The 24,317-nt window shown below is 44.9% G+C and overlaps 1 protein-coding gene across 1 annotated transcript; it reads right to left on the bottom strand.

Moving 5' to 3' along the window:
- Positions 1 to 15,723: 15,723 nt before the first annotated feature.
- On the bottom strand, positions 15,724 to 16,938 carry LOC139838240 (uncharacterized). The gene has a single exon (XM_071827624.1). The coding sequence runs from the start codon at positions 16,936 to 16,938 to the stop codon at positions 15,724 to 15,726; it is 1,215 nt and encodes a 404-aa protein (XP_071683725.1).
- Between the last annotated feature and the right edge of the window lie 7,379 nt (positions 16,939 to 24,317).

Here is a 24,317-nt window from a genome sequence, read left to right as displayed (position 1 = left end):
CCCACTTCCCAACGTCGGGAGATTTATGAAATTTAAGTTTCTAGATTAGGTTACAAATTTTAATATACTTAGGATGAAGCACTGATGCATGTAAAATGAATACATGAACTTTGTACTTTATTGACACAAATTTCCACATATTTGCATCCATGTTTTGTATTGGTTTATGAGGATTTACCAATCATCCCCTTTATTTGGGCTATAACTCTGCAGAACAGAAAAACTTGTTTTGTGTATTTCTCACTTTCAGGGACCTATAAGGAGTCTAGTTGAGCTAGGATTTCAGAGACGTCAATATTTCACCACGAGAAGCATCTGGAGCGCTTGCACCTCACCAGGGATGGCCTGAGGCCGAAAAGAGCAGTGGCGGTGCGCCTAGTAAAGGTGGGCGCAACACCCACCCTCTTTTCTCCATCGACAGTCTGTTTCGCCTGATTCTTTCGCCCACGCACTCTGTTTGACCTAAAAACCCCTATACATATGACCCGCAGGGTTTCCTCGAGAGAGAGCCACCGAAAGACAGAAACACCAAAACAGGGGCTGCATAAGCAAAGATTGGAGGGGGAAACACCACCGGAACCTCAGCTGGAGGGATCTCCACCCTCTCCAACGTCTTCCACATCAACGCCATGATGAAGGGGGAGTATTCCATCTCTAAACTATGGGTTTGTGGAAGTACCTTGATCTATTTCTCTCTCGTTCTTCATAGATCTTAGTACCATATGACCTGCACAACATGATTATGGTTATATATGTAATTCCTATGTGGTGGATCTTTATTCTATGATATTGTGATATGAGATTGGAATCTATTATGTGTAAGATGTATTGATAGATACATATTATGTACCTTGTTCTTAAGTGTTTGTTCGGATCCAACTTGTATGCAACAACATGTGTGGGGAGATGTGTGTATTAGATGAAGTAGCATGGTTTTAGTGATTGAATAGTGACAACAAATTCATGATCTACTATGGTTTTGCCATTTTCTTTGCTGCCTCACTAGGGATAAAGTGAATGCATGCGCTATGTATATCATGTGACAATAGCGATAATCTTGTTTGCTCAAGGTAGCACATTTGATATTTAAACATCGTGTCGAAGTACTTAATGCTATGCTCTGTTAATTCTTAGTACAAGATTGCTTGGAGTTTTCCCTTTCTTGTGCAGTGTAACAGATATGTGTTGCATCATCTCTATGTTAGGACATGATGCCCATATGAATGCTTATCAAACACATATTGAAGTTCCACCTATATTATCTTATTATTATCTTATTGATGAATTGTTAGTATCCACTACAACTTTAAAAAAAGAGTCGACAAGACAAGTGAACCCATGAACCCCCGGTCCAATTTTAATCATAAGAAACACATTTTCATTGTTTTAATCATACTTTCTACTTGCAGCACTATTTTAATCTGAAAATACAAAAAACACTTCCTTTACTTAATCACACACAAAATCCAAAAACAACTATCTCTTTACCACTTTTATTTAGTTTACATAGTTTATTCAATTGACTTTACTTTTATCACTTCTTTTTTATCTATAATCACTAATACGAAACCTTATGCTTGACAACCACACGGTAGAGTTGGGAACACAAAGCAAAACTTTGCTTTGCAGGATTGCTAGAATAAAAAAAAGATAAGATACTTCTAAGTTAATTCCCCGGGAGTTCGATATAAACCCTCGAGTCACCCTTGTGGGAAAAAAATCTTCTCTACGTCATTCTACTCTTGGAGTCCCAACGTGACGACATCCGCGAGAGTCGACAGCAAGCACGCCCGTATTTTTTGTGTGATTTTTGTACAACTCTAAAATGGTTAGTTTCGAACGTCCCGCCTACTCATCTGTTCCAAATTACTCTATATCCTAGGCCTAATTTTTTTTCTAAATTAATATGCATTCTAGGTTTGTAATTAACAACCAAATAGGAAACAAAGTAGTCCTTATTCTTCTATTCGGTATCATGGATTGGTTGAAGAAAATGTTGTACTAATTTATCTGACTTTTTCTAAAATGTAGGCTAAATCAGAACGAAGAAAGTACATGCCAAAAATATATTATCTACCTGCCTAACTTTTTTTAGAAAGAAACTGGAGACACAGTTTTTGTACACTAAAAAGAACTGTACTTTCCCACGTGGGGTCTGGTCTCCTATCCGCTCGTTCAGGCAGCCCCTCCACCCCCACCGAAGAATGAATCGTGTTTGTTCTGTGTGCACGTGTCCACCCTCCATTTCATTGTGTTTGCTTTAAAATTAGCATACGAAGAGAATCTTTCACCCTAGTACCTTCTTTCTCCTTTTTATACCTTGATAGGTTTCTAGTGTTGAATTTGAAATATCCATATTTGTTGAAATATATGTCCGAACAATCTGTTTAAATATGTGTATTTCATTCGATCATATCTTTTAAATAAGCCTAAAAATGGTTCGTTTCGAAAAAAATTAAAATTCAAATCCCAAAACACATTGAAACATGATGGTACACAATAAAACTTGGGAAAATTAGATACAAAAAAATTGTGCCTCCAAATTAGACTCTAAGACAACTACCAAATGTTGTTCGAAACAGAAATTTTCAAAGAATTTTTTCACCAAGTTTCATGAAGTATCATCATGTTTCACTAAGTTTTAAAATTCGATTTTCAAAAACTTCGAAAAATTATTCAATATTTGGCTCATTTTGAAGCTACCTTCACTAGGAAACGGTTCATAAATTGAACTTCTTGGTTGAAAGATACAAACATTTTAAGTTTTACATCTAGTGTAGGTAGAAGGAAATCTAATCCATAAAATAAACGTAGAAAAAGAAGGGGGAGAGAGAGGGTGGGGAGAGTTGGATCTCTCCCCTCCCCCAACAAGTTGTTTTTCCATGCAGACCCTTGCATTTTTATTTGATGCTAAAATGTATTCAAATTTCTGTATTTTCACGTTCCATCCCTTGCAATAATTTCAGCCCTCAGATTTCTTCAATTAGCCTCCTCAAACATTTTTCCTGCTTTCGCCCTTGCTCCTATCTTCCTATTGGTTGGCAAGTCGGGTACGATTTAGCAGAACAATTTACTTCTGGTTCCTATAAGGCACTTCTACTTGATGAGATTTTGGAGCAACACTACTAGAAATAACCTTATAGCCGCACTTATTATCGCCGGCGAGTTCGATTTGAAGATGCCGGCGGTAGTGTTACCGCCGACGAGTTGAAACGGTTTTGCCGGGGGTAGTGCAGTTACCGCCGGCGAAATGTAATCGAAAATGCCGGCGGTAAGGTGGGCCGAGACCACCCAGACGGGCCTCCAATTACCGCCGGCGATTTGGACTCGAAAATGCCGGGGGTAATATAATTACCGCGGGCGAAATGAAGTTGCATCCGTCGGGGGTATTTGGCCTGTTATGGGATATTTTGGGCCAAAATTAAAATCACGTGGCTGTCATCCTGTACGCTGTGAGGACCACAACACGCACATGCCAACTGCTTTTCCGTTCTTCTCCTTTATCTCATCCCCAACCTCATCCGGCCATCCCCACGAATTTAGATCGAGCAGCACGAAAAACTAATCAAGATTGAGCGCATCGACCAAAGCGCATCGACGACGACGACCTCCCCCGGGCCTTCCTCGACGCCGACCTCAGCGCCGACCTCGTCGCGCTCTTGAAGCTCCCGGCGCTCGCGGCCTTCTCCTTCGCGGCCGTGCCCGCGCTGCTCGGCTATCTCGGCGACGCCGCAGGCATGGAGCGCGTCCCCGCCTGGATGCCCCTCGCCTACGGCCCTACCCCCTCGCCTCCTTCCTCCTCGGCTCGCTGCGGAGGATGCCGTAGCGGGGGCCGGCGGCCGCGCCCGCGTTCCTTGACTCAGAGGAGGTGCTGCAGCGGATGCCGTAGCGGGGGCCGGCGGCCGCGCCCGCGTTCACCGCGGCAGGCAAGGCGGCGCTGCGCGCCGTCGGGGAGGCGAACGGGGTCCACGACCTGCAGCCGCCGGTCTGGGTGACCTGCAACTCGTCAGGAACATCCACGACGTTGCGCTCCGCGCCGACGACCGTGACCGCGGCCAGATTTTTTTTTTAAATCCGAAAATACATACCGTCGGCGGATTGGGCAAAGACGCCGGCGCTAATCTGGGTTACCCCCGGCGGTTTGCAAAACGCCGGCGGTAAGGCATTATCACCGGCGAGGTGATCGCCGGCGAATTGAAACGTGCCGGCTGTAGCAAATTCAGTGCGCCGACGGTAAGCAAATTCCTAGTAGTAACATACCTTGATTAAATAGAAATACAAAAGTTTTTAGAAGCCGTCTATTAAAAGTACATGAGCACATGTCTCATTAAGCTCATAAGCATCTTAATAGTACCCGCCCCAAACAATCCTACCAAAACATATAAGATCACCAACGCTTTGGAGGATAATTGGTCATTTATTCTTCATATGTGTTGTAGCAAGAAATGTTTAGGATGTGATAGCATATGTGCACTTGATTACTCCTCGTCACAAATCTCCTTCATTTATCACGTGGTCTATGGGCAGTGGGTTCTCTTATTGGTAGCACTCTCGATGTTGATTTGTATTCTCTTTGGAGTCAGGGGATTATTCGTGTTCTTGTGGCTATGCGTGATCCTACAGCTTTGGAGAAAGACAATGGTTGCATGGAGGTGATTGCACTGCTACAGCTAAATGGATACAGGTTTCGCTTCAGTCGAGAGACAGTGGGGTTTCAGCCCGACTCTCGGTTCCGGCCTTTTTTCTGGAAGGACGGAGGGGATGATGATGGTTCGCACGGCTTTGAGGAGGAGAGGTATGATGAGGCCACAGCTGATGTGGCGCCGGAGGCAGCTAGTATGGCACTTCGGCGGTGCCGTCTACGCAGGTGGCTTTGACTCCTTTCAACCACTCACCGATGACGGACAAAGGACGTCAGATTGTGGCTCGTGCTAGAGTCGAGTATCCACACTTGGTCGCTTCACCCCCGATGGCTACAAGGGATCCTTCAACTTCCAGAGTTCGGACTTTTATGCAGGGTCGGACTCGTCCAGGTACCTCTTCACCGATCTCGCAGCGGGGGCCTCCGGCTGCGCCTTTTTCTTTGACATAGACAGACTCGGGGCCGCAGCCGATGCCGGTGGTGCAGCCACCCCTCTCGTCCTCGGCACGACAGGACGGGCTGCCAGGTGCTTCGGCGTCGTCTACGCCGCCTTCGCAGCTGGCCGTGGAGACACCACGCACGCTGGAGTCGGCCGTGCTGCAGCCGGCTATGCCGCCTCAGCAGGCCTCGTCACCACCACTTCAGCGGGCCTCGTCGGCATCACCTGAGCGGCTCGCCACGCAGCAGCCGGACACGGCGACCCTGGCCACGGCGTCGCTGCAGCGGCCCATGGGGCAGCCGACCATAGGGCCGGTACACCAGCCGGCCTTGCAGCAGCCGGCCATAGGGTCGGATCACCAACCGGCCTTGCAGCAGCCGGCCACGTCGCCATCTTCATCGCTGCAGCGGTCTTCGGAGGACGTCACACATCGCCGTGTTGTGGAGGAGATGCAGGCGTCCCCTCAGGCTCAGCGGCACCAGAGTGTCATGGTGCTGGAGGAGGTGCAAGTCGACACGCATCTGCGCCACCTTGCTGCGGGGCAGCGGACCCTCGGGGCCTCGACGTGTCCGACGGCCGGGTCCTTGGAGTCTGCGGTTCGGCCCCCTCGGGCGGAGGGGCAGGCTGATGGGGAGGAGGAAGCTCCTTCCTCGACGCTGCTTTTCCCTGCATTGGGCGGCTCGCCAGGGGCTGGAGTGATACAGGGGGCTACATCACTTTCTACCCCTGTATCGACGGCCTCTCCTACTCCACCAGCATTTTCTACTTCACCAGCTGGGTCTCCATCGCGCTCGACTTCTCCATCGCCGGTCTCCACCCTGCAGCAGCTTCCGCCCATGGTTCATCCTCCCGTTGTTCAGCCGACGGTGAGGTGGAGCGGGAGGTACACGCTCTCGCGGAGGATGGGGCGGGGGCGACGGATGAGGACGTCATGCAGAGAGCTATGCGACGCAAGGCGGAGAAGAATCTCGACACGGAAGGTACTAAACAACCGTCCAAGTCTTTTTTTTCTTTTTCAGATACTCGTATTTCTTCAAATTTGAGTAGCTTAGGGGTTTCGATGGGTAGTCGGTCTGAGGAGATTTCTGTTTCGGCCAATGTGTTGAGACAAACGGAGCTTGACCGTTTAACGGTTGTTCTGAATGTTTCCACTAGGCCTGAAACAACTATAGTAGATGATGATGAAGAGGATGACATCCTAGATGGTCAGCTTCTCTCGGCTATTATTGGTAATATTTCAGAAGTCAATTTAGAACACGCGGAGCTTAGTTCTGATCTACAAGCTTCCGAACGTGGCTCTCGATCGTCGGCTGGAAAGAAATCTCGTAGATATGGCAAGAACACTAAATCTAAAATAGTTTCTTGATGAATGGCATGTTCCAGAATAGCAGAGGTCCTCGTGACTTGGCTAAGCATTCTCACATTGCCGATGGTTGTAGAGATTATGATTTAGATTTTATTGCTATATCAGAAACGGGTAGGCGAAATTTCTCACAAAGTTTTCTCGACCGATTGCCAGACGGGATTAACTTTCAGTGGTTTTCTCGCCCGCCTCGTGGCAGATCCGGGGGCATTTTACTTGGCGTCCACATAGACACCGTGACTGTCGTAGCTAGTTCTGATGGAGAGTATCACATTAAGCTCGACATTCAGAATAAAGCAGACGGTTTCATGTGGAGTCTGGTCGATGTGTATGGTGCCGCTCAGGATGGTTTTAAGGCTGACTTTTTACGTGAGCTGGTAAATCTTACAAAAGATAATCCTTATCCGATTTTAATCGGAGAAGATTTTAATTTGTTGAGATTTCCTCACGAGAAAAGTAAAGGCTGTTTTGATGGACATTGACCTTTCTTGTTCAACGCTGTCATTGATAGCCTTGATTTAAGAGAGGTGTTTATGTCCGGTCGACAGTTTACTTGGGCCAACAGCTTGCCTGAACCCACATACGAGAAACTAGATCGCGTGTTGATGGATACCGAATGGGAAAATAAATACCCAATGGTGTCAGTCCGTGCACTAGAACGTATCGAAAAACTGTCTGACCATGCTCCCATCCTCCTAACTACTGGGAACCCCCGCCCCGTTTGTAAACGACCGTTCAAATTTGAACTTGGCTGGCTACATCGAGAGGGATTTCATGATATGGTTAAGAAGGTTTGGGAGAGACCAATCGGGGGCAGCACTCCTATTTTGAGATGGAATAATAAGATGCGGACAATGTGCAAACATCTCTCTGGTTGGGCTGCCCATACGGCTGGTATCCTTAAAAAAGAGAAGTCTCGCTTACCAAATGTGATTGATGAGCTTGAGGCTGTTGCGGAGGTTAGACCGTTGTTTACGCAAGAGATTGAACTTAAAAATCAATCCAATGTGCAGATGGCGAGTCTTCTTCGTGAGGAGGAGATCAAATGGTATCAACGCTCCAAAGCCCAATTCATATTGGAAGGAGACTCGAATACGCGATATTTCCATGGCTTAGCCAATGGAAGACATCGGAAAAAACGTATTCACTCTCTTATTCAAGATGAAGGGTTGATTGAAGGCCATGAGCAACTCAAATCCTACATTACTAATTATTATAAAGGGCTATTTGGTCCTCCGGAGGAAAGTACTTTTTCTCTTAATGAGGACCTAACGGACGATATACCCCAATTTTCTTTGGAAGAAAATGGCTTACTAACCGCACCTTATACTGAGGAAGAGGTTCAGAAGGCAATTTTCCAAATGGAATGCAACAAAGCACCGGGTCCAGATGGTTTTCCAGTGGAGTTTTATCAAACTTTCTGGGATACGATTAAATCAGACCTTCTAGAATTGTTCAGTGCCTTACACATTGGACAATTAGAATTCTTTCGTCTAAATTTTTGTGAAGTAATCTTCTTACCGAAAGTTAATGAGGCAGAAAGGATTCAACAATATAGATCTATTTGCCTCTTCAATGTAAGATTCAAGATTTTCACGAAAGTGGCCACCATCAGACTTAATACGGTTGCGGATCATGTTGTTCAGCCATCACAGACTGCCTTTATGCAAGGAAGGAACATCCTTGATGGAGTGGTGGTTTTACATGAGGCGGTACATGAGATGCACTCTAAGACATTAAATGGGGTTATTTTAAAATTAGATTTTGAAAAGACGTATGATAAAGTCAAGTGGTCTTTCCTACAGCAGACGCTCAGGATGAAAGGTTTTTCTCCAGAGTGGCGTGCTCTAATAAATGATTTTGTGTATGGAGGTAGTGTAGCAATCCGGGTTAATGATGACACCGGCCACTATTTACAAACACGAAAAGGGTTACGCCAAGGGGATCCGTTATCACCAATGTTGTTTAACATTGTGGCGGATATGTTGGCTATACTCATAGAGCGGGCCAAGTCTGATGGCCAGATTGAAGGGGTGATTCCACATCTGGTTGATGGTGGTTTATCTATCCTTCAATATACCGACGATACAATTCTATTTATGGATCATGATCTTGACAAAGCTCAAAATCTGAAATTAATTTTGGCGGCTTTTGAGCAGTTGTCGGGATTAAAAATCATTTTCCATAAAAGCGAATTGTTCTGTTTCGGTGATGCTCAAAATGATACGGATCTGTATACAGAGCTGTTTGGTTGTGGGCAAGGCCAATTTCCTATTCGTTATTTGGGTATTTCGATTCATTATTGGAGACTTACAATCGCGGAATGGAAATTAGTGGAAGAAAGATTACAAAAACACCTAAGTAGTTGGAAAGGTAAATTGTTGTCCCTGGGAGGAAGATTGGTACTCATTAATTTGGTACTAACAAATATGGTACTGTATATGTTATCATTCTTCATTCTACCAAAATGAATTCTGTATAAACTCGATTATTATCGATCTAGATTCTTTTGGCAAGGGGACAACGAGAAAAAGAAATATCGACTGGTTAAGTGGAGTATAGTTTGTAGTCCCAAAGATCAAGGAGGGCTTGGAGTTCATGACCTGGAGGTCAAGAATTCGGCCCTTCTGGGTAAGTGGATGTTTAAGCTACTTACAGAGGATGGGATTTGGCAAACTATTCTTCGGAGAAAGTATATCGGCTCGAAGACATTATCCCAAGTGGTTTGGAAACCGGGGGATTCACACTTCTGGGCTGGTCTTATGGCGACAAAAAATATCTTTTTTCGCCATGGGACTTTCTCAATCAGGAATGGAGCACAGATACGGTTCTGGGAAGATGCTTGGCTAGACAATGCACCCTTAAGTGAACAATATCCCGCTCTGTATAGGATTGCTCGTCGCCAAGGTGATACCATTGCCACTGTATTGGCTACCTCACCTCCGAATGTGACGTTCAGAAGGGTTTTACTTGGACAAAGACTTGTCGCATGGAATACCCTAATTCACCGGCTCGAGGATATTCACTTATCGCCTGAGCCAGACGAATTCAGATGGAATCTTCATGTAGACGGTACTTTTTCTGTAAAATCCTTATACAATGCGATCATTCTTTCTGATTTACCAGTTGATAACAATAAGAAGATTTGGAAGATGAAGATACCATTAAAAATTAAATTTTTTGGATGGTATCTTCGGCGCGGGGTTATCCTCACCAAAGACAATCTTGTTAAGCGGAATTGGCACGGGAGTACAAGGTGTGTTTTTTGTCATCAGGATGAAACCATCAAACATTTATTCTTCCAGTGCCAGTTCGCGAGATCTATATGGTCAGTCATCCAAATAGCGTCTACCCTGTATCCGCCGACTAGTGTCGCCAATGTCTTTGGCAATTGGCTTCATGGTATCGATTCAAGGTTGAAGTTGCTTCTTAGGGTGGGGGCGCTAGCAGTTTTCTGGGCGTTTTGGCTATGTAGAAATGACAAGATCTTTAATGATAAAAATTGCTCTTTGTTGCAAATCATCTACAGATGTACATGTATTCTCCGTTCGTGGTTACCTCTTCAGCGAGTAGAGAACCGATACCTATTTACGGAGGTCTGTACATGGTTGGAGGATACGGCGAGGGATACTTTTTTCCTACATGGGTGGCAGCATAGTCTACGGATAGAAGCTCCACGTACTCCTTAGGCGATATATGATTCATCGTTCCGATATGTATCTCGCCTAGTTTTCTTTATATATGTTTTTTGACTTCCCAAAGTAATAAAGCATCCTTTATCAAAAAATATGTACACTTGATATCCAAGGGCGGTGATGGTTTGGCAGGGGATAAAACTTCGAGACGACGAGACAAGCAGTGTTGCAGAGCCAAGTTGTCACTGGTGGTTACGCATGAGAAATTCTATCATAACAAATGTTGGAGCCGGTGACAAAGCTAATGGTGAACTGATAACAAATTAACAATCTGGTTAGTTAAAAGACTATATGGAGAAGTGTTTTGTACACTACGGTTGTGTTGCCTTGTTTGCTTTAGATGTTTCTAGTTTCCTTTGGAGTTGCCTATGTTTACTGTCATCATCGTGAGGGAAGTTTTCCTTCTCAATATTGTGTATCTCCTTTGTATCATACTGATGCTACTTTAACGGACAAGGCATGTCTGAATCCGGATGTAGATGGTCGTGCTTGGAATTTTTTTTAAAAAATAGCAAATAAATTCAAAAAAATCTGAAACTTTTGTACAGTGAATATGAACAAGTGTTCTAACTGCACGCCAAAAATATTCGTAAAAAGGCATATTTAGTGGTCTATGGAAAAAAAATCGGAGTGATATAAGCAATAAATCTAGATGTTACAATCAACACCATGTTTTGTCTTTTTTGCGCGGATTATTAATACTCCCTCCGTCTCAGATTAACAGGCACGTAGTTTAAAAAATTGCTTTGACCATTATTTTAGTCAATAAAATATGAAATATATGACACAAAAATTATATCATTGGAAAGATTTTTTGCATACGAATCTAACGATATATATTTTATAGACATAAAAGTTATATTTTGTTGACCAAATCAATGGTCAAAGTTTGTCTTGAATTGCGTGCATGCCTGTTAAACCGAAACGGATGTAGTAGGTCTTTTCTCGGAGACTTTTGGTGTGCAGTTAGGACCCTTATTCATGTTCATTGCCCAATTTTTTTGATTTTTTAAACTTGTTTTCTATTTTTTATTTTCTTATTCAAGCAGGAGCATCTACACTCTAGTTTAGAACTGGTTTTTGGTACTTTGACATCTTTCTTAATGAAAGCTGGGTGACGTGGTCGTTCACTCGAAAATAACATTGCATTCTCACCTACTGGCGTGCGTCCTAACTTAGTTGAAATAGAAAGTACTAGAAGGTGACTCCTGCCTCCGTCATGCCGCATTTTTTCATTAGCGGTGGTATTGACAATGTCTTGACGTGAGAACATATAGTAAAGTAAGAGTGCAGCCAAGGATGCATGGCAAATTGACCGTTCAACCCGGCTGCTAGTGAACTAAAATAATCATATACTCCCTCCGTCGCAACCCCCGGCTGGTCAATATATCCACGTGCAGTTCAAAAAAGAAAAAACCACGTGCCGATTGGGAACATAAAGTCACCACAAGCTTCATCTTCCACAGTTCTCGATATATTGTCATGTCAAACACATAACCCCTGTGGTAGATGGTTGGTGGGACAGTACTGTTTCTGTCGGGTGCAGGCGAGCTGCACATATTTTCAAGTTTTGCTCCAATACTCTCTTTTATTCGAAAATAGGGTTCCTATAATATTTGGTTAAATTTAAACTTCTCAAAGTTTGATCAATTATATAAAAAATGTCAACATTTATAATCCTGAATTAATATTTCTAGAACCATCATGAAATAGATTTTCATATTACGTACATTTAAAATTTTAGATGTTGATATATTTATGTATATAATTGCTCAAACTTTAAAAAGTTTAACTTTGGCTGAAAAGTGAAAACTATAGGCATCCAAGTTTCGGAAGGAGGGAGTACTAGCTGGTAACATTTGCATGCACGGCTCCGTTTTTGTTGTTACGTATGCTTTATATTTCGTTTGTCATCTTAAATGTGTATTAATATTAATTTAGGTGTTTGCATAAATAGCATACATCCTGCGGTCACTACAGGAATCGAGCGCTGCGCCGATGGGAGCGAACCCTCGGCGTAGCTGTAAAGGCCATCTGCGTAGCCTACGCCGACGGCCTAGCCCTCGGCATAGGAGGACGCGTGCCTCGACCAGGGGTGCCCTAGGCAGCCGCTACACCGACGGCAATACCCTCGGCATATCGGTGACCATTTGGTCGTGACCAGGGGCGCCCTAGGCAGCCGCTACACCGACGGCAATACCCTCGGCATTACCGGTGACCATTTGGTCGTGACTAGGGCGTACGCATAACGCCTACTCTCGGCATACCAGCGACCATTTGGTCCTAGGCACAACATACACGATAAGCACGTCCTAGTTGTTGCATGCCAAAGGAAACTTATTCACGATAAGCACGTTTTGGCATTTTAAATTCATGCCTAAATATCTACATCTACATTTATCTACACTATTTAAAAAGGAGGAACATGTTCCCTATTCTGCCAATACGTCAAAACTTTGGTCGTACTCCCGGTCCGCACTGCGTCGCGCTCGCGCGTCATTCTCCCATGAATGGGCCAAGCCCAACAAATCACTAGCATACACCTTCCCTATGCCTCCTTCCCTGCACGCGTAGTCAATGCCCGAGCTGATCGTCCTCGCCCTCTCCCTCTAGATCCCAGATTGTTCCTCGCCGGCACGGCCCGATTACCGGACACATGCCCCATGTTCTCGCCGGCACCGCCCGATTCACCGGAGACGGCGATTCCTCATCCCCGGCGGTCTCATGAACGGAGTCGGGAAGGGCATGGAGGCCGTGGGTAGGAGGGAGTGTGATCCTCCACGGGTGGTCTGTGGACACTACGGCATCTCCGTGGGTTCCATGCCCGCCGCCTCGATGCGCATCCTCCAGGGTCGTGGGCGACCACGATGCTGCGAACCCGGTGGCTATGCTGGAGTATAGGGAGCACCTGGTGCGGGAGAAGTGGATCCAGATCGCCGAACGCCTCCGCTGGATGTGGTTGTTCCTGCAGAGCGCCGACTTGGATGGGGTGGCGTGCAGATACAGCTGCTCCTGATGCTACTAGGTATTGTTGGAACACGCTAACTTTCATCTACTCCATTTTTAGTAGAGATAAGTCGTCGGGCACCTAAATTGTCGGCCAGGCGCCGACTTGGATGGGTTGGCGTGCAGGATGCAGCTATGCTTCAACGTGCCATAGCTCTGGACTCGACACTGGCGCGGCACCTAAATTGACGGACAGGCTCGGAGGATCTCTCCAGCGGCACCATGTCCAACAGGAGGCACTGACCTCTGACGATGCAGCCGCAGCCTCGAGGAGGGCTTTCTCCTTTGGTTTCGGTGTCGCCGGAGGGCGGTAGCTCTGTCCCTCCTCCGCCGTTTGTGGTGGCAGGCGGGCGGCAGCGCTCCCGCCTGAGCTCTCTGTTCTGGTCCGCTGCAGGGAAAGGAACGAGCGATTTGGGGATTCTTTGGTTGATCAATCGACAGATCAGGTTCTGCCCAGCCAGGTTTTTTTTGCCAAACGGTACAAGTACTGTATTCCTCTATGTATTGGTTTTAAAGAAAATAATAGAGCTGTAAAGAGGGAAAGAGGGCAAATTAGAAATGAATCAAATCTAATGTGTGGAAAATTATCAAATGCTAAGTAATGTGTGCCAAATTATAGAAGTCTAAAGTAAAACGTGGCAAATAGTAAAACCTCCCTGCATCCTCCAGGTCAATTAACAGTTCGTAAACTCTCGCTCCCATCTGTCATCTACACGTCTCACTTCACATGGTGTACTTTAGAATATTCAATCTTCTTCACGAAACGTATATATGGTAGTATTGTTCATTTCTTTCACTTGCAGCCCGCAGGAGCATTCTTCAGACCTTTGCAAGAGGCCAGGCTGTCCACGATCATGTTCTGAAGAAAGTTAGTCACTGTTTTACTAACAAATCTGATCAACTGCGATATGAAATTGGAGAATTGGCTAATAACTTTGTCAAATTTGGGTGTCTTTTTATTCAGGTTGAAGAAGGGATTGTGCAACGATGACAAGGTGCAGAGGCTCGCACGGCAGCATTGACTCGAAGTGTGAGTGTCTCATCAGTTAGAAACATGTCGTAATACTTCAACTTTTGACTCGTGTAATGTTTTATCATGCCATGAGCTCATGCCTATATTGAAATTGGTGCAGATTCACCCACGGCACCACAACGGTCACGACCTTACTACTAGGCTCCACTACGAGAGCAAGCCATCTTTCTTCTACCGGTAATCTGGTATGTTATTTACTGGATAGATTTTTTGAACTTTTCAGCCAATGTTTAGCTTCAGTTATGTGGAGCATGTTGACTCTTGATCAGAAGGAGGTTGTGTGTTTACAATATTGCATAAGAAGCATTTTCTCTGAGTTAGTTTCTTGCAACCAATATATTGTAATTGGTTCAGTGATCTTTTTTATTTGCATAACACCTTTTTTATACAAGGCAATGTAGATTTTTTTTCAAGAAATGGGATGAACACAGCGTATCGAATTCTGTCCGTTGTTTGCTGCTTCTTAGCAGCATATCATGTTCCTTTCGGTAAGTTTTTGGGTTTGTTATTACAGAATATGAAATGGACGGATGCTTCAGTTTTTGTTATCTACTTAGGAACCAGTAATAAAGGAGGATGTCGAGACTATTCTCCTTGGTCTCCTTTTAGTTTTCCGATGATTGCGTACTTTCTTGTTTTTTTTGTTGTACATATATGTTACTAAGTTAGATACTTTCAAAATTTGGCTTTATGTTTGCTATCACACCTCCATGTAAATGGTACATAAATACTCTTGAACTAAATAACACTTGCTATACAGGTATGGTTATTATTATAGACCTTTATGTTTGGCTATGATTGGTAATGGAGAATTAATGAAATCAGAATGTCCAGATAAAGTCATATGCAGATCAAGTTTATAAATAGATGCTCCTATGTCATGAGCGAGCAAGTAAATGCATTTTACATGTCTCTTGATGCCCAAAAGAAGATTATCTTTTACAAGGCATCATGATGCAGACTAAGTATATAAATTGATAACGGATTCTCAAACAGCCGTGAAAATTTCATGGAGCCAACAGAAAATTAGAACAAGTTCAGTATAATCTGAATTTCTATCCTCCTTTTACGTAATAGAATATAGTATTAGATTCGATTTTGTTTCTATATTTTTGGACGTAGTTACCGCTCTTCTTCCTGTTTTAGTCGGTACATTTTATTTAAACAAATTTGTGGTTCCTTTGTTTGGTCACCTTGATGTGTTTGTGCGCCCACTTATCTAGCAGAACAAAGTAGCAAAGGTCCTCACTGTTACCAGTTCAATTGTAGCTTCATCTACTGGTTTGGTGGAAACACGAAAGCAAGGATTGGTAAGTAATTTCCGAATTGCATGGGAAGATTATTGCTATATAAAAAACCATTTTACTGATCAACAAGATGCACCAAACTGTTTTTAGTTGATAGTCTTTCCATTTGCCGACCACCATATTTTGTACATACTTCTTGATTTGTGAAATTCTACGTGTTGGTCGATATCTTGTGTATGCAAAAATCGTACACTTTTGGTGTCACTTCTTTTTTTTGCAAGGAAAGAGGTTTCATTAATTAAACAGGGGAAATACAATCAGCCTTGATCGCTTCAGCGATTTCAGGCTGGTAGTTCTGTAGCCAAACACCAGATCGTTCATGTACTCTCCCTAACAAGGCGAGGCCATGGCTTGCACCATTGGCATCCCGACTTACCTTTTGTAAACCTACCTCTCTTTCCCTAATTCTATCACGAATCAATTTAATCCTCATAGCATGGCGTGACAAGTTCGGGGTTCCTTCCTTCGCGAGCATTAGTGCGTCCGCGCTGTCAGACTCAAGGATGAAAGGACCTGGTTCCCAGGCCAGGCCTAGTGCCAGGCCTTCTTCCATAGCTGCTATCTCCGCTTCAAGGGCGTCAGCATACCCATTCAGCTGCCTGCAAGCTGCAAAGACCACGGAGCCGTCACTCCTCCTCATGATCATGCCCGTCCCCGCACGCCCATCCATCGAGAACGCCCCATCGACGTTTAACTTGGCAACTCCCTCATCAGGTGGCCTCCACTTATCCTTCACATGAGGCCTTTTCTCGGCTGGTTTCCCATGCTTGCTGAAACCTTTCAGTTGGTCCACACTCTGTTTGCCCTTCTCTAGATCAACCACTACATTTTGCTCGATCAACAATAGCGATTGTACATAGCTCATCAAAAACCGCTTTGAGGCTTCAATAGGAGCTGGTTGCTTCTGATGTGTAAGCTCGTTATGTATGTGCCAAACTCTCCACATGGTCATAAGAAAGAACACCCTCTGATCAACATCCAGGCGCTTGAGCGCATGCATAAACCAGTCCGGATTATGCTCAAAGAGCATCTCCTCTGTTGGCAGATTCCACACCTCACGCATAACGCTCCAAAGGCCGCGAGCATGTGGACACTGAATCATTGCATGGTAAGTTGTTTCATCAGCATTACCACATATTGTGCAAGTTGCAAATGTTTCCATCTTCCGGTGTGCCATATTAACTTGGGTGGCCAGCGCATTCCTCGCCAATTTCCAAGCAAAGATACGGACTTTGGGTGGTACTGGAGTTTGCCAAATCAACTTCCAGTCTGTACTGGTTCCTAGAGGGTTAGCACTTGTGGCCTGGCGTCCATCAGAGCGAAGTTGCTCGTCAAGGGCAAGCCGGTATGCACTTCGAACAGTGAACGCACCAAATTTTTCTGGGTGCCAGGCCAGGAAATCATCCTCATTTCTGCCAGACGTATGGATCTTCAGGATTTCTGAAGCCTGCATCTGCCTTTCTTACTGATCGGAAATAGATATGATTCTCTAGGAATCCATGGTGCTCGCCAGGCCCGGACGCTTGCGCCATTACCGATCCTCCAAATAATTCCTTTTTTGACTAGCTCCAGGCCATATTCGATGGCTCGCCAGGTAGACGAAGCGTTACCGGCGAAGACTGTATCCGTAAGCATGCCATTGGGGTAGTATTTTGCCTTCAAGACCTGGGCACAACGGGTGTTTGGCTGTTGTAGGAGGCGCCATGCCTGGCGTGCGAGTAAGGCCTGGTTAAACAATCGCATATCCTTAAACCCAACACCACCTTGGTCCTTCGGCCTCATCATGCTGTCCCATGATATCCAGTGGGTCTTTCGCTTTCCATTCTCCGCACCCCTTTTGGTGTCACTTCTAATTGCTCTTAATACAGAATTAGAGGGCAGTGAATTGTTTGTTCATATTTCACTAACCACCTCCTTAGTTGTTTTACCTGATAGAATTACTGAACTTTTAATCAGAGTGAAAATTCTACCGGATGCTTTAAGCCTTTAATTACCCGTCTAATAATATGATTACCTAAACAAAAATTAACCACAGGATGTTTCAGTGCCCTCTATGTGTTGCACAGAGAATAAAATGCATGTGTGTGTGCCTGTGTGTGTGTGTTATTTTACTCTTGCAATCCTTTTCCACTGAATTGCATGGCTCCAGCTAATACTGCAGATTTATTCTAGGAACAAAATTTGTAAGTACATGCTACAAAATATTCCTAATATCTTTTCCATTTATACTGAATTGGTTGGTTAGTTACTTTGCCCTCTTCATTGCCACCCGTCTCTGTTTTAAATTTCATATCAGCAAGCAAAGCAACACGTTCAGACACCAACTATTCCATTTCTATTATCTTCTATAATACTCCTACTCAGCCTTTGCCTTCACCTCCCAATTGATTTAGATGAAATTTTCTATCTTGCTTCGTCAGGTTTTAGTCAAAAATTGTTCTGGCATTACTGCTTACTGTTTGTTGTCAACTAGAGTACTACTGATAGGATTTTCTGAAATCAATTGGTTGATAAACTATCCTATTACGACGCTTAGATTAAGCTTTATTTATGTAAATCATTGCAGGTCATCTTCACTGCCTTAGCCCTTCACAGTGATGGTATGTCTCTTCTGGTAGCAGTTGCCTAAATAACAAATCAGTGACTCCATAAAGAGCTATATATAGGTATTCCAATCCTAGATGCGTTACTACCAATGCTTTGTGCATTCATTGGTCATACATTCGTTACCTCAACACCTGGTGAGCTCTTGAAAAACATTTCACCGTCTACAGCTGCCGGATTTTATATTGTAAGCTGCTCTTAGAATGTAATGCAAATACTGACAAATAAGGTCAACCAGTCACTAAATTCTCTCTCCTTTTATACCAACCAAAGACAGCTATTGGCTATGTTATCTTAAGCCTTTATTTGCATTGGAGCCTAGAATATACTTCAGATTCGTTGTTCCATTTTATGGTATCTCTGCTGAGTGTTACATTTCACCAAGGATATTTGATTTAGAATAGATAACGCATGTAACTTTTCTTTACTTATGATGGGGAGAGAAAGAGGAGCATACCGAAATAGAACTTATCCTCTTCTGCCCATGCACCATTCCTGCCACCGCCTATTGATGCAGGAATACTCGATTCCCCCACTCTCCTTAGCTTCCAGCCTCCCACGACGCCCTCTCTAGCAGTCCACTCCTACACCTCTATGCATGGTGCCTGCGCTGCACCAGCGGCAGAGTCGCTCCTCCCTCTAGATCTGCCAGTGGAGTCGGTGATGCGTCACACAGAGATGCTGATGGACAAAAGATCCCAGTGGGTGCTTGCACGGAGGATGCCGTTGGCGATGCCCCTCTACTGCGCCTGGTGCAGCCGCCTTCGTCTTCTCCCAAGAGAGCTAGAGCTGCCCCAAGGAACATCACTCAACCCGGGCCCGCCAAGTCTCTGAGCTTGACTTCAATTGTTGTTGGATTTTGCAGTGGAGCAGAGAGCGACCCCCTACTTCCTTGCTTTCTGCCATATACTCTGCTCCTAGGTATTGTATCTAAAGCGGCAGTAGGAATTCATCGCCACATACCATCATAGCGGAGCTTCTCACTTTATGCTCTCATTCTAACATGAGTTTGCAGCTTTTGCTCCTAAATCTGTTTGTTGATCAAATGACTTGGTATTTTCGTGTTTGGTGGAATTTTTGAAAAGAGTGCAATAAATAATTATTAATAAATATAATTAGTCTATGGTGTAAATATAAAGTATAAAGATAACAATTGGGCATGTGTTGGTTGTTAGGTAGATGAGGGAGAAGACAAGAACAAATGTTGATGTTTGCCCCGGTCGACCAAACGTATCACCGCCATCCTCCCTTCGCAGCTTTATCGCTTCGTCGCTGATGACTCGTAGAACCACAACCCAAAGTATGCAGCTTCAAGCCGCTGCTCATATTCCATCTTCTTAACCCTTGATGGGACGCACGGCTCTAGTAGAGGTGGAGCATGGTATAGCGTCGATGGGAAGACGACCAACCGTGCACGACGTCCCCGTAGCGGTGCGTGGCTCGTGCTAGAGGACCCCCTCCCCCCCCCCCCCCCGCGCGTTCTTGTCCTTTCCGTCACAGCGATAGAGTGATGTGGCGCAGGGAAGGGAAGTTGCGACGTCCACATCCCCGCGTTCTTGTCCTTTTCGTCACAGCGATAGAGTGATGTGCCGTAGGGAAGGGAAGTTGCGACGTCCACATGATTAGGCTCCATCCAACGACGCGCCACCCAGAGGTTGAGAGCGGCGCAGCCTCCTGGCGAATTGGATCCTTTATATTTTCAGATAGAAGCAGTAATATATTTTTGTTTCCCCGTAGCAACGCACGGGTAAATTACTAGTGAAATATAAAAAAGGACGCGGCTAGGATCAGGCAACTGAGATTTAATACGTCGGTGTTTTTTAGCCTTTGTTACTCCAGTGAATCAGTCTGCCGCTCTTTTCTTTTCTTTATATATCTTGCCAACTTGTAACATACGGCTTTTTTTGTTCTTCGTGTCTTAGGTGTGCCTTTCCTGCCCGTGATCGAGTGGGCGTCTAGAAAAATATCCGTTCTCAGCTAACAGTTGCAACTCCCGTGTAACAAGCTTCTTTTTTACACTGGTGGAAAAACAGGCTTCGGATGAGCTCCATAAGTCGCGATGCTGCAGGAACCGCGACTAATGGTACCTTTAGTCGCGGTTCGGGAGGAGAACCGCGACCAAAGGCCTGGGCCCAGGGCGCTCGGTGGCCAGCCGGTGCACGTGGGGGGTCTTTAGTCGCGGTTGGCCAGGCCAACCGCGACTAAAGGTGCCCGAAGGCCTTTAGTCGCGGTGGGCCAGGCCAACCGGGACTAAAGCCCCTCCCCTATATATACCCATCCAGCAGCCAACACTTAGCCATTTGGTGCCATTCTCTTCACAAGCTTCACAAGTGGGTGTTAGGTTTGCTTTTGGTTCCTCTTATGCACATAAGGTGTTTGATGAAATGCCCCAAGAGCATGAAACAAACATGATATGAAGTGTTGGAGCCACACTTGAGCTTTCTCATTTATTTTTTCCTCCTCGATCGCGGTTAGCAACTTGAACCTTTGATGTGTCGTTGATAAAATGTGCATGTGTGTGTAGTTCATTGTTTAATTTATATTGTTTGTAGCTAGTTAGTTTAACAAATGCATGATGGTTAATTATATATTTTATATTATAATAATGCAGATGAATCGACAATGGATGTACGGTAACCGACTCTCCGGCGAGTTCAGTGCGGGTTTGAAAGATTTCCTCGTAGTGGCTAATGCGAACAAGCAGGGGGGTTTTGTTATCTCATTCCATGTGTTAAATGTAAGAATCGAAGGGTTACTCTTCCTCAAGAGATGTTCACATGCACCTGCTTCGGCACGGTTTCATGCCAAGCTATAATTGTTGGACCAAGCATGGAGAAAGAGGGGTTATAATGGAAGAAGATGAAGAAGGGGATGATTTCATCGATGAAAGCTATCTTGCTCATTTCGGTGATACTTTCATGGAGGATGCTGAAGGTGAAGGGGAAGGTGAAGGGGAAGGTGAAGAAGAGGCACGTGATGATCCCGTTGATGATCTTGGTCGGACCATTGCTGATGCACGGAGACGCTGCGAAACTGAAAAAGAGAGGAAGAATTTGGATCGCATGTTAGAGGATCACAGGAAGGCGCTGTACCCCGGATGTGATGATGGTCTGAAAAAGCTGGGCTGCACACTAGATTTGCTGAGATGGAAGGCACAGGCAGGTGTAGCTGACTCGGCATTTGAAAACTTGCTGAAAATGTTGAAGAATATGTTTCCAAAGAATAACGAGTTGCCCGCCACTACGTACGAAGCAAAGAAGGTTGTCTGCCCTCTAGGTTTAGAGGTTCTGAAGATACATGCATGCATCAACGACTGCATCCTCTACCGCGGTGAATACGAGAATTTGAATGAATGCCCGGTATGCACCGCATTGCGTTATAAGATCAGAGGCGATGACCCTGGTGACGATGTTGAGGGCCAGAAACCCAGGAAGAGGGTTCCCGCCAAGGTGATGTGGTATGCTCCTATAATACCACGGTTGAAACGTCTGTTCAGGAACAAAGAGCATGCCAAGTTGTTGCGATGGCACAAAGAGGACCGTAAGTCGGACGGGGAGTTGAGACACCCCGCAGATGGAACGCAATGGAGAAAGATCGACAGAGAGTTCAAAGATTTTGCAGCTGACGCAAGGAACATAAGATTTGGTCTAAGTACGGATGGCATGAATCCTTTTGGCGAGCAGAGCTCCAGCCATAGCACCTGGCCCGTGACTCTATGCATCTACAACCTTCCTCCTTGGTTGTGCATGAAGCGGAAGTTCATTATGATGCCAGTGCTCATCCAAGGTCCGAAGCAACCCGGCAACGACATCGATGTGTACCTAAGGCCATTAGTTGATGAACTTTTACAGCTGTGGGGCAGACCTGGTGTCCGTGTGTGGGATGAGCACAAAGAAGAGGAATTTGACCTACGAGCGTTGCTTTTCGTAACCATCAACGATTGGCCTGCTCTTAGTAACCTTTCGGGACTGTCAAATAAGGGATACAATGCATGCACACACTGCTTACATGAGACTGAAAGTGTACATTTGCCAAATTGTAAGAAGAACGTGTACCTTGGGCATCGTCGATTTCTTCCGAAAGGTCATCCAAGAAGAAAGAAAGGCAAGCATTACAACGGCAAGGCAGATCACCGACCGAAGCTCGGAACACACCGGTGCCGAGGTATTTGATATGGTCAAGGATTTGAGAGTCATCTTTGGAAAGGGTCCTGGCGGACAATCAGTTCCGAAGGGAGCCGACGGGCACGTAGCCATGTGGAAGAAGAAATCTATATTCGGGAGCTAGAATATTGGGAAGTCCTAGAAGTCCGCTCTGCAATCGACGTGATGCACGTTACGAAGAATATTTGCGTGAACATCCTAAGCTTCTTGGGCGTGTATGGGAAGTCAAATGATACAAAGGAAGCACGGCAGGACCAGCAAAGTTTGAAAGACCCTGATGACCGGCATCCGGAACGGTTTCAAGGTCGTGCCAGCAACGCTCTGCCCAAAGAAGAGAAGGTCCTCTTTTTGGAAGGCCTGAGCACTACGACGGTCCCGTCAGGATTCTCGTCCAATATAAAGGGAATAATCAACATGGCGGAGAAAAAGTTCCAAAACCTGAAGTCTCACGACTGCCACGTGATTATGACGCAATTGCTTCCGATTGCTTTGAGGGGCTCCTGCCGGAAAATGTTCGAGTAGCCATTGTGAAGCTATGTGCATTCCTCAATGCAATCTCTCGAAGGTAATCAATCCAGAAGTTCTACCACGGTTACGTAACGATGTGATCCAATGTCTTGTCGGTTTCGAGTTGGTGTTCCCGCCATCCTTCTTCAATATTATGACGCACCTCCTGGTTCACCTAGTCGATGAGATTTCCATTCTCGGTCCCGTATTTCTACACAATATGTTCCCCTTCGAGAGGTTCATGGGAGTATTAAAGAAATATGTTCGTAACCGTGCTAGGCCGTAAGGAAGCATCGCCAAGGGCTATGGAAATGAGGAGGTAATTGAGTTTTGTGTTGACTTTGTTCCTGACCTTAAGCCGATTGGTCTTCCTCGATCGCGGCACGAGGGGAGACTAAGTGGAAAAGGCACGATCGGAAGGAAATCAATGATATGTATGGACGGCCATTCTCTCGATCAAGCACACCATACAGCTTCGACCAATTCCAGCTTGGTGGCTCCGTACTTTGAGAAACACAAGAATATTTTACGCTCGGACAACCCCGGGAAGCCCGAATCCTGGATTAGGAAGGCCCACATGGAGACTTTCGGCAGTTGGTTGAGAAAACATTTAATGAGTGACAATAAGGTTGTAGATCAGCTGTACATGTTGGCCAAGACACCATCTTCGACTATAACGACTTTCCAAGGGTACGAGATAAATGGGAATACATTTTACACGATCGCCCAAGATAAAAAGAGCACCAACCAAAACAGTGGTGTCCGCTTTGATGCAGCAACCGAGAATGGGCAAAAGGTCACATATTATGGTTACATAGAGGAGATATGGGAACTTGACTATGGACCCTCCTTTAGGGTCCCTTTGTTCCGGTGCAAATGGTTCAAGCTAACAGAGGTGGGGTAAAGGTGGACCAGCAATACGGAATGACAATGGTGGATTTCAACAATCTTGGTTATCTTGACGAACCATTCGTCCTAGCGAAAGATGTCGCTCAGGTTTTCTATGTGAAGGACATGAGTAGCAAACCGAGGAAACGGAAAGATAAGAAAACGATCAGTACATCATGCGATGATTCAAAGCGCCACATTGTTCTTTCAGGGAAAAGAAACATCGTGGGAGTGGAGGACAAGACAGACATGTCAGAAGATTATAATATGTTTGCTGAAATTCCGCCCTTCAAAGTGAACACCGACCCAAGCATTAAGTTAAATGATGAGGATGCTCCATGGATACGGCACAATCGTAAGCAAGCAGGGACACAAGGGAAGAAATGATGTGTAATAATTTATTGTACCAAACTTTGTTGAATGAATCATGTGAATTATATTACCCGTGATGTGTTTGGTGTCCATTTTCGAATGATTCAATTGACTCGAGATAGCACCGATGATACATGAAATTTGGAGTGACTAAGTCATACTCCTGCATGCATACATGAAATTTGGAGTGACTAAGTCATACTCCTTCATACAGAAATTTGGAGTGACTAAGTCATACTCCTGCATACATGAAATTTGGAGTGATTTAGTCATACTCCTGCCTAGGCGTATAATATGC

This window comes from Lolium perenne, chromosome 3 (assembly GCF_019359855.2).
Source record: "Lolium perenne isolate Kyuss_39 chromosome 3, Kyuss_2.0, whole genome shotgun sequence".
NCBI classification, from domain to species: Eukaryota; Viridiplantae; Streptophyta; class Magnoliopsida; order Poales; family Poaceae; genus Lolium; species Lolium perenne.
Note: the sequence above shows the minus strand (reverse complement) of the source record. Positions and strands in the feature narration are given on the sequence as shown.

Bases quoted from the DNA above. Each gene is read 5' to 3' on its own strand.
- LOC139838240 (XM_071827624.1), bottom strand. From the start codon at position 16,938: ATGCAGGCTTCAGAAATCCTGAAGATCCATACGTCTGGCAGAAATGAG.